The sequence below is a fragment of the Argiope bruennichi genome, chromosome 2, assembly GCF_947563725.1.
Source record: "Argiope bruennichi chromosome 2, qqArgBrue1.1, whole genome shotgun sequence".
Lineage (NCBI taxonomy): Eukaryota > Metazoa > Arthropoda > Arachnida > Araneae > Araneidae > Argiope > Argiope bruennichi.
In genome coordinates, this window is record NC_079152.1 from 137,361,388 (window position 1) to 137,376,880 (window position 15,493).

The 15,493-nt window shown below is 28.3% G+C and overlaps 1 protein-coding gene across 1 annotated transcript in view; it reads right to left on the minus strand.

Annotated features, from left to right (window-relative positions):
• Positions 1-15,493, minus strand: part of LOC129962354 (titin-like) — a 308,547-nt gene that overhangs the window by 125,953 nt on the left and 167,101 nt on the right. Inside the window, 22 exon segments of the mRNA XM_056076101.1 lie at positions 211-354; positions 580-840; positions 1,720-1,863; positions 2,132-2,434; positions 3,377-3,643; positions 4,895-5,038; positions 5,689-5,863; positions 6,035-6,132; positions 6,501-6,647; positions 7,245-7,493; positions 8,006-8,149; positions 8,421-8,672; positions 9,244-9,387; positions 10,010-10,264; positions 10,637-10,780; positions 10,959-11,213; positions 11,547-11,690; positions 12,031-12,285; positions 13,009-13,152; positions 13,361-13,612; positions 14,201-14,344; positions 15,046-15,300. Of these exon segments, the coding sequence (XP_055932076.1) occupies positions 211-354; positions 580-840; positions 1,720-1,863; positions 2,132-2,434; positions 3,377-3,643; positions 4,895-5,038; positions 5,689-5,863; positions 6,035-6,132; positions 6,501-6,647; positions 7,245-7,493; positions 8,006-8,149; positions 8,421-8,672; positions 9,244-9,387; positions 10,010-10,264; positions 10,637-10,780; positions 10,959-11,213; positions 11,547-11,690; positions 12,031-12,285; positions 13,009-13,152; positions 13,361-13,612; positions 14,201-14,344; positions 15,046-15,300 (4,320 nt within the window).

Sequence of the window (15,493 nt, forward strand, 5' to 3'; positions counted from 1 at the left end):
ATTGCATTTGCTATACCGAATTAGTTTTTGTTACAGTAACAATAAAAACTAAGATTAATTAAAAAGTTACTTTATACTGTTTCATTTGTGATATTAATCATAAATAAATTCATTCATTATTAAAAAGTTACTTTAAAATGTTTAACATATAATCGTTTTGCATAGTGTAAAAATGTACATAACTAATTTATAATATGAATATACACTTACATCGGCATGATAAGGTTGCCTTTGTGATGTCAGTACCATACTTATTTGTAGCTTTGCATGTGTATTCACCGCTGTCTTCGCCGTAGCAATACAGGATATCAAGAATGACAATACCAAAGTCATGGAAAGTTCTGAAACGATGTCCTGAAAGAAAATTAGAAGTTGTTATCAATTTCTACAGTACCACTAGAATTGTCAAACTTCAAATATGAAATATAGTTTGAAAATCTTTAATTAATCATTTTAATTATTTAAACTTAAGTGCAGATGTCTAATTTAATAATGATTTAAATTATGATAAATAATAGTATACATTAAGCAGTCTAACTTTAAAATACTGTACTCAAAATCTCACAAAAATCCATTTACCTGCACTTAGAAGTTTTCCGTTAAAATACCATTCAACTTTAAGGTTGGGGTCATTAATTGGCACCAAATAAGCCTCAAAATGAGCACTTTGTCCTTCAACCAGATTGGAGATATCTTTAGTATGCTGGGTGAACTTAGGAGCATCGCGCACTTTAGAGTCCAAAGATATTTGAGATTTGTAAAGAGCCTGAGATCCTTCCAACTCGGCAATCTTCTCCAAACTCTGGGGTTGCAAAGTATCTCGGAAGATCTTACCATGACCTAAAATTACAAAAATAAGTAAGTAAAATAAAGCAAAAATAAAAAGTGAAAAGCTAAATTTCACTCTACAAATATAAAAATTATGAATATTCTTCTAGAAAATGAATACAAAATGTTCCTATCATTATTTGATGAGTGAAAAACTATGAAAAAAAAGTTTGGAAACTAATACTAATGCTATTGGAATACTAATGGAAACTAATGCTATTTTACGATTATGCTTAGATTTTTATTTCCTAAGAATTTCGTATATATAAGACTTCGACATTGAAGCGATATTTAATTTATTTCCAGATCGTAACTTTTGTAAACACAGAGAAATATAAAAAATTAAGAAGTGACTAAAGATTTAGAGAATTAAAATTAGCAATAAATGAGATGAAAAAAAAAATTCAAGACATTTTAAGAAGATTCTTTTTTGCACCACCTCAAAAAGGTATTTTTTAAATATATATATATATATATATATATATATATATATATATATATATATATATATATATATATATATATATATATATATATATATATATATATATATATATATATATATATATATATATATATATATATAAAAGTGAAATATTCTTTTTGATGAAAATTTATAATCCTTTATAGTTGTGGCAATTTATTCTAGGAAATAAGTATAAAAGTTAGTTCTATACTCTGCACATTAGAGTATCTTAAATTTTTAATATTCTTAAATGATTCATATACTGATTCTCCCCTTTATAAAAATAATTGGTATTCGTTAGTCCTTTTTTCTACATTTCACCCTACCGGGAAATATATATATATATAATTTTTATAATTAATGCATGGTTTTAAAATTTAATACTTGAACATATGGAATGGGGAAAAAATAGGATATTCACATACCTGTACATTCAATAGTACAGCGTGTTGTGTCAGAGCCAAATTTGTTAGTGGCTATGCAGACATATTCTCCAGAGTCTTCAACATGGACAAATGAAATATCCATAACTACATAGCCGAAGTCGCTTAAGGTCTTAATACGTGAACCTGTAATTCAATGTTAAAGAATCAGATGTTAGCCATTTCAAACCTGTAATCGGATATTTAAATAATACAGAAAATTAAAGTTTTACGAATTATTTTTTATGAAACTTAACTTTAACTATTTTAAAATAAAATAAATTTAAAGACAATTTCTAAAACACAACAAAGGTCCCCCCCCCCAAAAAAAATATATATATATATATAAATTTTTCCCATCAGCTTGCAGTTGTTTCAAATTAAAATAATGAATCAAAAATAGAATCATACTTACTATGCCTCATAGGCACTCCGTTATGGAACCATTCAATCTTCATCGCTGGATCACCAACAGGTATGAGGTGGCATTCAAAGTGAGCACTCTCACCTTCTTTCAGACCAGTGAGGCTTCGAAGTTGTGTTGTAAATTTAGGTTTCTGTCCTTGCAACTTATCAACACATTCTAATTTCACAGTTATTTCAGCTCTTCCCCACTTATTTGTAGCTCTGCATGTGTATTCACCAGTGTCTTCAATAACAACACCCAGAATCTCAAGCACTACCATTCCAAAAGCATGCACAGTTCGAATACGATGACCTGTTTGGAAAAAAGCAATACATAAATGTGTTATTATTTGATTTGATGCTGCTTCTATGCAGCCAGTTTTGCACTCTCTTAAAAGATGTTTATGTTTCATGCTTTAAACTAATTCTTTTACTATTTTTCAGATGATTCATTGAGCATATAAGAGAATAAATCATTCGATAATTTATTTCGTGTTATTTTGATTTTAGATACTATAATAAATTATCTGCCTGGTAAAAATATATTGCTTTATACATGCACTTATAAAATAAAGTAACTCAATAAGTTACAAAAGTGTCAATGTTCAAAATTCGGAACACATCAAAGAACTTTCAGAGCTTCTCTCTGAAAAAAGGTTATAAGTTATAAACTTTAAAAAAAAAAAAAAAGAAGAAGGGAACACAATACACAAATTGCATTTTTAATTCCTTATATAAGAAGTCTATCGATTTTAGTCAAGCACCTAGGATCACATTTCCCTTCTTTATGTCGCCCCCTTGAATTTCCATTTCGGCTTTTTTTCCTACTGTCTATCAACAAAAAGCGATAACGATCTGTAAGAGAAGCCCCAGCCACTCTGCTTGCTTCTCTAGACAGTCAAAAACTCTCATGCATTCGCCTTGTATGGCAACCCAATAAACCTCTGTGGCTATTATACTATTAAATACAACTTGATAGCTTTCAGAGTTATATTTCTAAAAATTAAGTCCTAATTATGTTTATTGTTATATATATTAAGAATTTGATTGAGAAAAAAAACTTTTTAACTTGTAGAAGATTTTTAAAATTTAATAATTAATTCTCATACTTAAAATTAAAGATCAGCGAACATCTTAATATGACGGATGTCCTTATACTATAATTGTGATTTACGGGCATTTTGTGTATTTAATATTTTTATAAAGATCTTCTCTTCAAAAAATGAAAGGATAAGGGGAGAAAAGGATACCTTACCTGCTTTAAGAACTTTTCCATTGAAAAACCATTCTACTACCATAGTCTGATCGCCAGCAGGAGCAAGTGTGGCTTCAAAGTGCGCAATGTCACCCTCGGTCAAATTGATCAAGTTCTGGAAGCGTGATGTAAATACAGGTGGGTGTCCCTTCTCTTCAGTCTCAGCTTGATCGGTTGGTCTCAAGAGGGATTCCTCGAGGGTCTGGATACTCTCCAAACCTTTCTCTCCTTCTGGATGGAGAGTTCCTTCATAGATGGATCCTTTGGCTGGAATAGAAATATGAGGTTAAGCACAACATCTTTTCGCAAGGAAAGTAGCCATATATTTATACAGTTTGTTTCAATAATTTATAAATCGAAATATTAAATGAATAACTTTTTTGCTTCAATAAATGATGTGAAGAGAGAAATAAAAAAAAAAAATATGGATGTTTCTATATTTAGAAGCATTTTAAATTTGTAAATAAAAAGAAGAATGTTCAATCTATATATTTTAAAGTTAGTTATTTTTTATACCAAAGAAATTTCTATTTGATTTCTTTAATAACATATTTTTTTTGTTATATTTTTTACTATTTCAATTTCAAACAACTATCATGTAAAGCATATTTTTTTTAAATTGTATCTTTAGACAATTTACTTTAAAGTATTAAAAGATTTTAGATGTAAAATAATTCACATAAAACAATTTTTAAGACACATTTTTAATAAGAGCAACCATTCTAAGTATTTCATTTATTACCCAGCACAACCCACTCAACTCTTTGAAGCTTAAAGTTACCCACATTAACTACTTCAAGGACTTGATTCTATGCGCAGTATATAGCAATGGAGAAGAGGAAGAAGTACTGGGGAAGAATATAATAGTTTCTTTGAGTATTAGAGTTGAAGAAACTGAAAAGACATTGTCATAATAAATTTATTTCAATTTATAGCATCGAAATTGACGATGAGTTGTAAAAAAAGAGAACAGTGGCATAGCGACGACAAATCTAGCTTAGGACATTATACGATCATTTCGTCCCTTTTCTGATCAGCAGTTCAGTGAGAGTAAATGATGGCAGGCATAACACATAATTTTTTGTCACCATGGTGACTTGTCAAATTTTCCTCGGAGTATCGATAGCTTGCTCTCCCGGTAATCAAGTTTTCTATGCTCTCTTCACTTCAAATAGTTATTTTTATAAACTGTAAAATTTCTAGTTTATATTAACACAATAAGATTTTTACCTTTTCAAATATAATTGGAAAAAATACTATACATTCAAATTTTTCAAGGTATTTGAAAATGGTAGAATGACATCATTAGTGTTAGTGATAAACAAACAAGAATAACTCATTATAAATACATTTTATAATAAATTAACTAAAGTATATCTAAAAGTAGCAAGAAATAAAGTATCATTAATCTTTGAAACTTCAAAATTTATTTATTCTTAACGATTCAATAAAATCATCAGCTCTATATAAGTTTTTTTTTTTTTTTTTTTTTTTTAAAGAAGCTATAGTCAAACATACCTATGCAATGGATCGTAGTAGAAGTAAAAGCTTCGCCCATTGCATTATATGCTCGACATGTATAAACGCCACTGTCTCTACCCCACATATCAGTAGATGCCAGAACAACTTGACCAAAATCATTTGTGAGTTGGAATCGAGTGCCTGTAAAAAGAATATATAAATAAATTATATGTAAATAAATTTCTATTCAAAGTGTATAGAAATTTATTTAAATTTAGCTTCCTTTATCCTTAAATTTAGCTTCTCCTTTTTTTCAATTTACATTCTCAATCAAACAATGACGTATAAAAACATTTTTGCAATTTCATTATTAGTATATAAAATTTTTAAAAGAATTCATAAGAACATTTTTTTCATTTTAAAATGACATCAATTCTTTCATTCCGAATGACGGGAGGAATGACAGTTTAACAGCAGAGTAAGTACTTTTATACAAGATTTGTTTTATAGAAAATAATCTCTAGAACTTGAAAAATATTATTAAGAAATTTAATTGAATATTATTTATATATTTTTTATTAATGTAAAAGTTAAAGTGTAAAAAGGAAGCCACTTAAGTAAGAAAATGGCAAATATGTCTGTAGATGGAGTATAAAAAATGCAATAACAATCGCTTGGTTAAAAATTGTTTATAAAATTTCATATGTTAAAGCTTTGTAAGGAATCAAATAAAAAAACTAATTTCATCTAAAATATTAGTAGTTTAAAAATATAAAGAAGGATTTGAACGTCTGATTTATATTGGCTAATATTTTCTGAGAATCTACAGATATACATATATATATTCTTACCCAGACTAAGAGGCTTTCCATTGAAAAACCATTCAATGCACAGTTTTGGATCAGCTGCAGGTTCCACTCTGCAATCCAATCGCAAACTTTCACTTTCGTTGACTGTATATTTTTCTTGCAAAGGTACAACAAAGTAAGGCTTTGGATATTGCATCTCTTTATCTTCAATGTGAGTCTTCATAAAAAATATATATATATAAAATCATTATACAATGTTACATACAAATATGAAAACATTATGCAAAAATATATTTCATGAAAGGCATGGAATAAAGAAAATGAAAAATGTCAAAGAAATGTATACACAATATAGAGATTTCAGAATAAAAATTTTAAAAAGCCTCACCTGGTACTTAGAGAGATACATCTGCTCAACTTCACGAACCTTAGAAAGACCCTCCTGACCCATTGGATGAGTAGTTCTTTCAATGACGTATTCCTTATCTAAAATTGAAAATGATGTCAAATTTAGAAAAGTATATTTTTGAAACAATAAGTTATCTTTTTTATTTTAATTACATAAAAATTTTAACTTACATATAAAGTGGATTATAGACAGTTCACAATACAGTTTTCATAACAATTTAGGAAATGCACAAATTAAATTATTATGAAAGGCATACGGTGAAAATCATGTTTAACATTTTAAATACAATAATTAGTAAGAGTAAAAAAAAAAAAAAAATCTAATCTAATTAGAACCTTTTCAATCCTCAACTTGGAAACTATTATTACCTCGGAAAGGTAATAACTTAGTAAAATTTTAGTTTATCTATTACAAAGAAATATCATTCACTTAGAAAAAAAATTACCATCAATAATTTTCAAAGATCCAGTTGTAACTGCTTCTCCCTTCTTGTTTGTTGCTTTACATGTGTAAATGCCTGCATCTTCAGCCAAAGTGTGTGAAATGTCCAAAGTAAGATATCCAAAGTCCTTGCTTGCAGTAAACCGAGTAGCTGTAAAAGAAAAGATTAAAATCCTTTTTCATCAACTAAATATTACTTTATGAGTAAGCATAAGAATTCGGTTACTTCATAAAGTACAACACTGTAATCAGTCAAAACTACTCTGATTATGATGGAAAGATATAAATCTAAAAGTAAGTTAATTAATATTAAGTCCAAGCATAAAATCCTGTGAAATTGAAACTGAAAGAAAAAAAAATCTTAACAAAAAAGTTTTCGTGAAATCAGCCATATAAATTTGCTACAGTTGGTAAAATTATTGAAAAATTTTAACTCAAGAGAAAGTAGAAGTAGTAGCAGTTATTGTTTAAGAATTAGACACTGAATTCTAAACTGTTATTTTTGAACTTTTATCTCTACTAAAGATAATGTGTAACTACATAGTTTAATATTCGGCGATTCTCTTATTTTAAACGTAAATCAGCTATTAAATGTGACAGCATTGGAGGAGGGGGGAAGTGGTAACGATGTTTTTTTTTTTTTAAAGAAATACTTTATAAAATTCAACATTACATAAGAAGCACAATTATCACAAAATTCATTTATTTTGAATAGTTTGTTACTCAATGAAAATGTGATACTACTTACCAGCTGGCAATGGTTTTCCATTAAGTAGGAACTCAATTTTCAATGTAGGATCTCTGTAAGATTCTACACGACACTCAAAGTGAGCAGGTTCACCCTCCTTTAATTCTATGTTGTTCAAATGAGAAAGGAAAATAGGTTTATCATATGCAATATCTTTTTGTTCCACACTTGTTGGCTGCATAGATTCCAGTTCTTGAATTCTAGGCAAGCTTTCTGGATGTTGAGATCGATAAATAATGCTTTCGCGATCTGTGAAAACAAAATAGGTATTTTATTTCAATTTCCTTCAGTTTTTCATATAGCAGTCTACATGAAAACAATAATTGTAATGATATTGTTTATGGAGATGATTTCATGATTCTAGATTTTGTTGTATACAATGAGTAAGAAAATATTCCCTTCATATATTTTTAAAGCATGGCGGTTAATTATATTGAGAAAGAAATTATTTAAGCAATTTTCAATTTTTAAGTGCAGCAATTTTTTTAATAAGGGTGATTTATAGCATATATCTTTTTTTAAAGTCTTTAGAGCTTTCCTATTAATATTAAATACTATCATTGAATTGACATTGGATACTATCGTTATATTATCAATGAGTTATTTAAAAAAATTGATTTAATTTCCAATGATTTTTCAAAATAATAACACATTTTTTTTATAAGATCTTGTATATTTCTCAGCAGCATAAACTAACAAAAAATATATCGATTTACTTTGTAAAACTGCTTACAGTCGAGAAATGTATTATGATTTATTACCTTCAACTTTCATTGAGCATGTAGTAATTGCTTCTCCAACTTCATTTACTGCACGGCAAGTATATATGCCAGAATCATCAGGACGAACGGTGACAATATCCAAAGATACCAAGCCAAAATCGCATGTTGTGCGAATGCGAGTACCTGAAAAAATTTTTTTTTCAAATATCGCTCAAAATGCTTCTTGTAGTACTGTAAATAACAAAATAAATACACAAAAACAAATGCCTAAGATTTTTGAATTAAATTATTGCTTTAGCAGAAAAATAAATAAAATTTATACATTTAAAATTTAATTTCAAAGAAGAAAGTTGAAAACCATAAAAAACGAGTAATTTTTAAGACAGGGGCAATTGAAAAAAAAAATTCTTCTTTACTGAAGCAGTAATGTTTTATTGAGAAAAGTCTAACTTACCACAAACCAATGTCTTGCCGTTCTTGTACCACTCAATTCTCAGTTTCTCGTCATTAGCAGGTTCAACACGAGCTTCCAAGTGCACATATTGTCCCTCAATGAGTTTATCATGATTCACAAGATGTTCTGTAAAGAATGGAGCTCTTGGAGCTGCAGGTTCAGGTTCAGCTGGTGGGGGAGCACCCATCTCAAGTTTCTGCAGCTGAATATAAGCTTCAGGGTGCTGGCTTTCACCCAATACACCACCTCGAGCTTTAAGGAAAGGAGAAAACGATAGATTTAAAAAATTTATACTTTAAATTTATCAAAAATGGAAGAATGTTGTTAAGCAGTTCCATCCCACAATCTTAAATATCAAAGCCTCATTTGCTAAAAACGGTGAATTAACTGTGTTCAAATGAAATTAACTTGTATATTCAAATAAGTCTTAAAATATCCAAGACAAGAGAAATCAATATTCTAATAGGCTAATTTATAGAATAATATTTAGCTATTGCAATTTTTCTGTCTAAATGTTGTAAGTTTATAACTGTTTACTACTTGACTAATAAGATTATCTATTTTCATTAAATATAAAAATTTATAAAATTTTACTTTATTTTAAAATAAAACTTAATTTCAAAAAAAGTCATCCCGAAAAAATGACAGAGACAAATTGGAATAGTTTTATTATGAGTTTTAATCTTGTTTTGATTTTTTCGATGATCTCTATAAATATTCAAATAAACTTTTTTTTAAATATACTATTAACTTTTTAAAATAATTTAATGATAAAGCACACCAAATAATGAGTGCATGTATACATATTCATGTTAAAACTTACGTCTCACTATCATAGATGTAGAGGTAACAGCTTCACCAGCTTTGTTAACAGCCTTACACATGTACACGCCAGCATCTTCTGGAATTGTGGATGTTATATCCAAAGATACCATTCCGAAATCATGAATGTCTCGGAAGCGGGAAGCTGAAAATAACTCATGACATAAGTAAAGAAACGCATTTTTATAGTAATTTTATATTAACTTTTATAGTAATTTTATAGTAACTTTTATAGTAATTTTATAGTAACTTTTATAGTAATTTTATAGTAACTTTTATAGTAATTTTATACAGCTTATTTGATAGCCATAATAACACTGGACAAAATAGAACGACAGCAACTAAAAATTTAACCTAATGTATAAATGCACAGTTGTACTATTAATAATATGCCATGTAAGTTCATTAAAATATTAATTTGAAAGCTCACGTGAAAGGTTTTGCTAAAATTGAGAAATTGACTTTTATAATAAAAAAGACTATCTCAGTTTGAACCACATACGAAATAATGACAAATACTAATATTAATAGCATGTTATAAAGTCTATATTAGAAAAGCAATGAACAATATCGACTATTTTAATAACAATATTCAAATTATGCACTTATATTATTCTCATTGTATTCCTCCTTTACAATGAAGTCCAAACTAATAATGATATATATCTTTTAAAGAAAATTCACTTAACAATCATATATAATTAAGATTATTTACAATCATTATTTTAAATTTGCAACTTATTAAAAATTCTGATCGAACACCTTACCTGGTTTAAGAGCCACTCCATTCACAAACCACTGAATCTTCAGATCTGGATCTCCAACAGGTATAACTCTGCATTCGAAATGAGCAGGCATGCCTTCAACAACTTCCGCAGGTCCGTAGAGAGGCATGGTGAATACGGGTTTCTCAAATACTTTTTCTGGCTCTTCCATCGAAGGAGCTTGCTTGTAGTTCTCTAATTCTTGGATCTTTTCATAGCCTTCTGGATGGTGGCTCTGAAGCTCAATGAAGGCTTTAGCTATTGTACAACGGAAAAAAATTTAAGAAAAGCAAAAAAAAAAAAAAATTGATGATATAAATATCTAAAAAGCACACTAAAGATAAAGCAATTAAAATTAATACTGCGCCATACACAACTTTAATCACATCGTCAAAATAAGTAAATTTAATTTACAATTCTGCGTAAGAGCTCTGTAAAATTATACTATATCCATATGCCAACAAATATATTTTAATGTAAAAACTTTGAAATTCAATTAAAAAACTTATAATGGGTGAAAAATTATATACATTTTCAGATATATATTATTTGCTTGATTTTAGTTTGATAAGTTTAAGAAAAATGTTCCGATTTACTTTTAAAACCAATGTTTCTTTAAAAAAAACTTACTTTGCACTTTAATAGAAGCAGTGGTCACTGCTTCACCAAGATCGTTTCTTGCTCTGCAAGTATAAATACCAATATCATCTGGACGACAATACTGGATGTCTAAGGCCACGTATCCAAAATCATGAGTAGTTTGTACTCTGGAACCTAAGAATGAAATAAAAAAACATTATTGTATTTAATAGATGTTATCTGAAAGTTAAATAAAAATGAAAGTAAATAAAAATAAATAATCAAAAACCAAAAAAAAAATCAAACGTCATCAAAAAAATTAAGAATATACACTGAATCAAATTAAAATACATAAAACAAAATATTCTCTTACTTGGTGGCAAAGGTTTTTCATTGAAGAACCATTCAACAACAAGTTTTGGATCACCGACTGGAATAAGTCTACATTCCATATGAGCACTTTCTCCTTCCACAAGTTCCAGGTTTTGCAATGGAGCTGTGAAAACAGGTCGTTGGAAAGTTCTTTGTTCAACGTATTCCGGAGCTTGTCGTCTGGATTCGTCTTCCAGTTGTTGAATTTTAGCAAGTCCTTCAGGATGTTGGGTATCAGTTATGACACCTGATTTACCTGTGAATGTTCAACGATTAGTAAGTGCGATTTAAAGAAAGTTCCAATTAAAAATCAAAAAAGTAAAATCATATAAAAGTATTCCTGAAAAAAATTAGGAAAAAATATTAATCGAAGCAAGATTCTTATTTTTTGAATATAGAACAAGACACTCATAGAATTTTTTTGATGAAACAATTAACTATCAGCATTTGTTTCAAAAATGGAAATGCCCTTAAAATATATTAATATTTTTTTGTAAATGAATAATATATGCATTAAAATTAAAACAATAAAAAAAAATCATTGCTTCGAAAAATATTATAGTTACAAATTAGAACCACCAGAACTTACTCTTAACCGTAACATTGATGCTGCTTGTTGCTTCTCCTAATTTATTTGAAACCTTTGCAGTGTACTGACCAGCATCTTTAGGATACATATGACTTATGTCTAAGGCAACATAACCAAAATCCACAGTGACATGGAATCTAGAGGCTATGAAAGCAAGAGAAACAATTATATGAAAATTCATAGTTTTCCAAATATATATACTTCTATCTCAATATATACACATAATAGTAGTAATTAAAATCCATCAATTATTTTAAAATTTCATTTTCTGATTAGAAAATATAAATAAAATTACTTCATGATAGGTTTCGTATTTTCTTAAAAATTATAACAAAAATGAAACTTAAAACTCCATATCAGAAATTATTAAATAAGAAATGTAAGCTGGTAAAATGGAAAATGTTCAAAAACTTTTCGAAATGATAAAACACACATGAAGACACAAAGGAACTTCAAATAATTACGTCATTATTTATTCACTTACCAGCAGGAAGTGGCTTGCCATTATGGAAGAATTCTATCTTCAACTCTGAATCGTGTGCAGGCTCCACGCGACATTCAAAGTGAGCACTCTCGCCCTCCATGTATTCTGTAATGCCACGCAATTCAGAAACGAAATAAGGCTTGCAAATTGGTTTTTCATCAACCTCAATCGGCTGATATTTGGCTCGGCATTCAAGTTCACGAATCTTTTCCAAGCCTTCTGGGTGTTGAGTGTCATAATAGATGTTTCTTCGAGCTAATAAAATGATAATTTCAAAATGTAAATTTATATTGAAATAGTACTTCTTGATACAACGTATAAAGATTTTTCCTTCAGTAACAATGAGCTAAAGTATAATTACTATGCCATAATTTTAAAATAATCGAATGCAAAAACGCATCGCATAAATTTAAATGGTCATGAAAAATATTTTCTACGTCTCAAACGAAGTTGTCATTACAAAAATATACAGGCTTTATAAAGGGTACTTTTTCAAAATTTATTTTGCGAAATTCTATAATAAGATAAAATGCTAATTAATACAGTAATCGTTTTGATATATAATATATAATATTCTAATTTATATCTCAGAAAACTTGCAGCATTATTAAAATGGAAAAAAGTTCAAATAAATTAACTTTACCAAACTACAGAACATGTTTCGTTCTATTTAAATACACTATTCTTTACGCTTATTTAAAAAGTAAGAATAAACTTTTCCGGATTTTTAAATTAAAATTAACATGATTAATTATTTTAATAACAAATTAATTTGATTTCTTAAATAAACCATTTGTCAATAAAATTCATAGGATTTAAAAAATATATTTTAAGCACGCAACAATAAAGTCTACTTTTCAATTGCAGCTAAAATTAAAAGAAAAAATTTCATAACTTTGAAGTTATTATATTCCTTGCATTCCAATATTAGATATTAGGATTAAATAAAAGTTGTAATAAGGAATAAATAGAACTTACCGTCAACCTTAACAGAGCATGTTGTAACGGCTTCTCCAAGCTCATTAACAGCTTTACACATGTATGTACCACTGTCTTCAGCGTAACTGTACAAAATATCCAAGGCCACATAACCGAAATCGTGAATGGTTCTGAATCTATGCCCTATAAAAAAAAATTTCAAAATATTTATATGCCCTATGAAATTGTACGATTTGTTTAAAATATTCAAATAATACTTAAAAAATACTTTCTAACCAACAAATTAACAATTTAGGATCCACTTTTGTGGATACGAATTCGCTTAAAATTTTACATTATAAAATAAATTTCACTAATATCAAAAGCCCTATTCATTGGTTGAGCATCTTACCTGCTTTAATTTCGATTCCATTGACATACCACTCCACGCGAAGTTTGGGATCATTCACAGGCTCTAATTTGCATTCCAGATGCACGGGCTGTCCTTCTATGATATTTTCTTGACTTCTGAGAGGAGTTATGAAAATAGGTCTTGTGACTGGTATGACTGTCTCTTCAGGTGCTGGACGATATTGTTCTTCCAGAGCGCGAATCTTCTGAAGACCTTCTTCATGTAGAGTGTCAGTATAGATAGAACCTTTGGCTGAAAAGCAAATTCATCAAGAGTCAGAAAAAAATCGGAAAAATAGAAAATTCATTTCAGGAAATCATAATACACAAAAGAAGAAAAAAAAATGAAAATATCAGTCGATGCATTCCTTTTGGGAAGAAATGGATTCCTACACTCTCAATTGTTAAACATTTTTTTAAAATGCTAGTTATATCTATCAAGGTCATTACGCTCAAAATCCAGAAAATTCCAAAGAAATGTATTCGTAATATTTACAACACTTATAATTTAACATACTTCAATGTATAAGAAATTCATCATTATCGTATGCAATTATTTCATTTAGTTGTTTAACTTTATTACAAATTTAAATGCAATAGATCTTAATTATATTCTTTTTATTAATTCATAAATTGTTCAAGTAAACGAGAAAGAAAAAACCCAGCAATCAAGGCCTTTTTTTTAGAAGTTTACAAAGAAAATAATAAGACAGAAGTATGAATAAAACAATATATTTTCATATTATTTAAAAGTAAGGAAGTAAAAAATTATAGCAAAGAACAGAAAACAAATTTACAGAACATATAACTTTTCTCAGTAAATTCCGAAAAGAAATTTTACCTTGTACTTTGATTGAGCATGTTGTAATGGCTTCCCCAGCTCTATTAGTTGCTTTGCACATGTATGTTCCATTATCTTCCGGGAACACATATAGAATATCCAATGCAACATATCCAAAGTCAAAAGTGGTCTTGTAACGATGAGCTTAGGAAAGAAAGGAAGAATACAAAGATAAAATGATATGCAATTTTATTCAACATTTTTTTTTTACATTTAATAATAAGCTTTGAAAAGGAGTAGGGCTGAAATATAGATTAATTTACATAAAAAGGATGAAATATATAAGTCGCATTATATGATGTAAAAATAATAGCATATAATGAAACTTCAAACTAATATATAAATTATTTGATCATTTTCAGTTAATTAATAACATTTAAATGTATAATTTTAAAAAATAATTGATGAAATTGAAAAACTCCTCGTAGTTTGATAGAATTAATGATCTAAAACCCTCCAAACTAAAAACAAATATCTGGAACATTGGATTTCTGTCCCAAATACTATGCACATAACTGAAATATTAGAAGTTAAATCCTTTTATATTTGCATTATTTTCACAAACAATAACTCTAGCTCAAAAGGGTCAATTCCTATACATACTGAGTAGTTTCCTACTTAAAAAAAACTTATCAAACTCCTGTAATGTCATCAATTAAAACTTTTACACACAAATCTGAAAAAAAAAAGTTAATTTTTAAAACATACTTTTGTTTTTTAACCTTAACAAAAAAATTAATTTACATAAAAAGTACAATCATTACATATATTTCCTATTTGCACACAATTATATTATAAATCCTTTTCATTTCGAGAAGTAAAGTTACGTTTTAAAAAATACCCACCTTGTTTGATGGGAACACCATTATGGAACCATTCAACTTTCATTGTAGGATCATTAACTGGTGTAAGGGTTGCCTCTAAGTGCGCACTTTGGCCTTCTATTAAATTGTCCAAATTATAAAGAGGCCTTCCGAAATTAGGTTTCTCAAATATCTGTTCGGGCTCTTCGGGTCTTGCAAAACGGCTGTGATCTTCAAGTAATTTAATTTTTTGTAAGCTGTCGGGTTGTTGGGATTCCAAAATCAAACTCTTCTTGGCTAAAAAGTAATCAAAATTAATTTCTTGAAACTAATAATATACAGAAAGACGGAAATAACTCAAAGTCATTTTCTGTTTTATGACAAAAATGTTATTAACATAAAAATAATTGAATAAATAAGACATTTGAAATATCTTTGAAAATCTCAAATACAAATAAATTTTACAAATAAAAAAGAATTTTAAAATGGA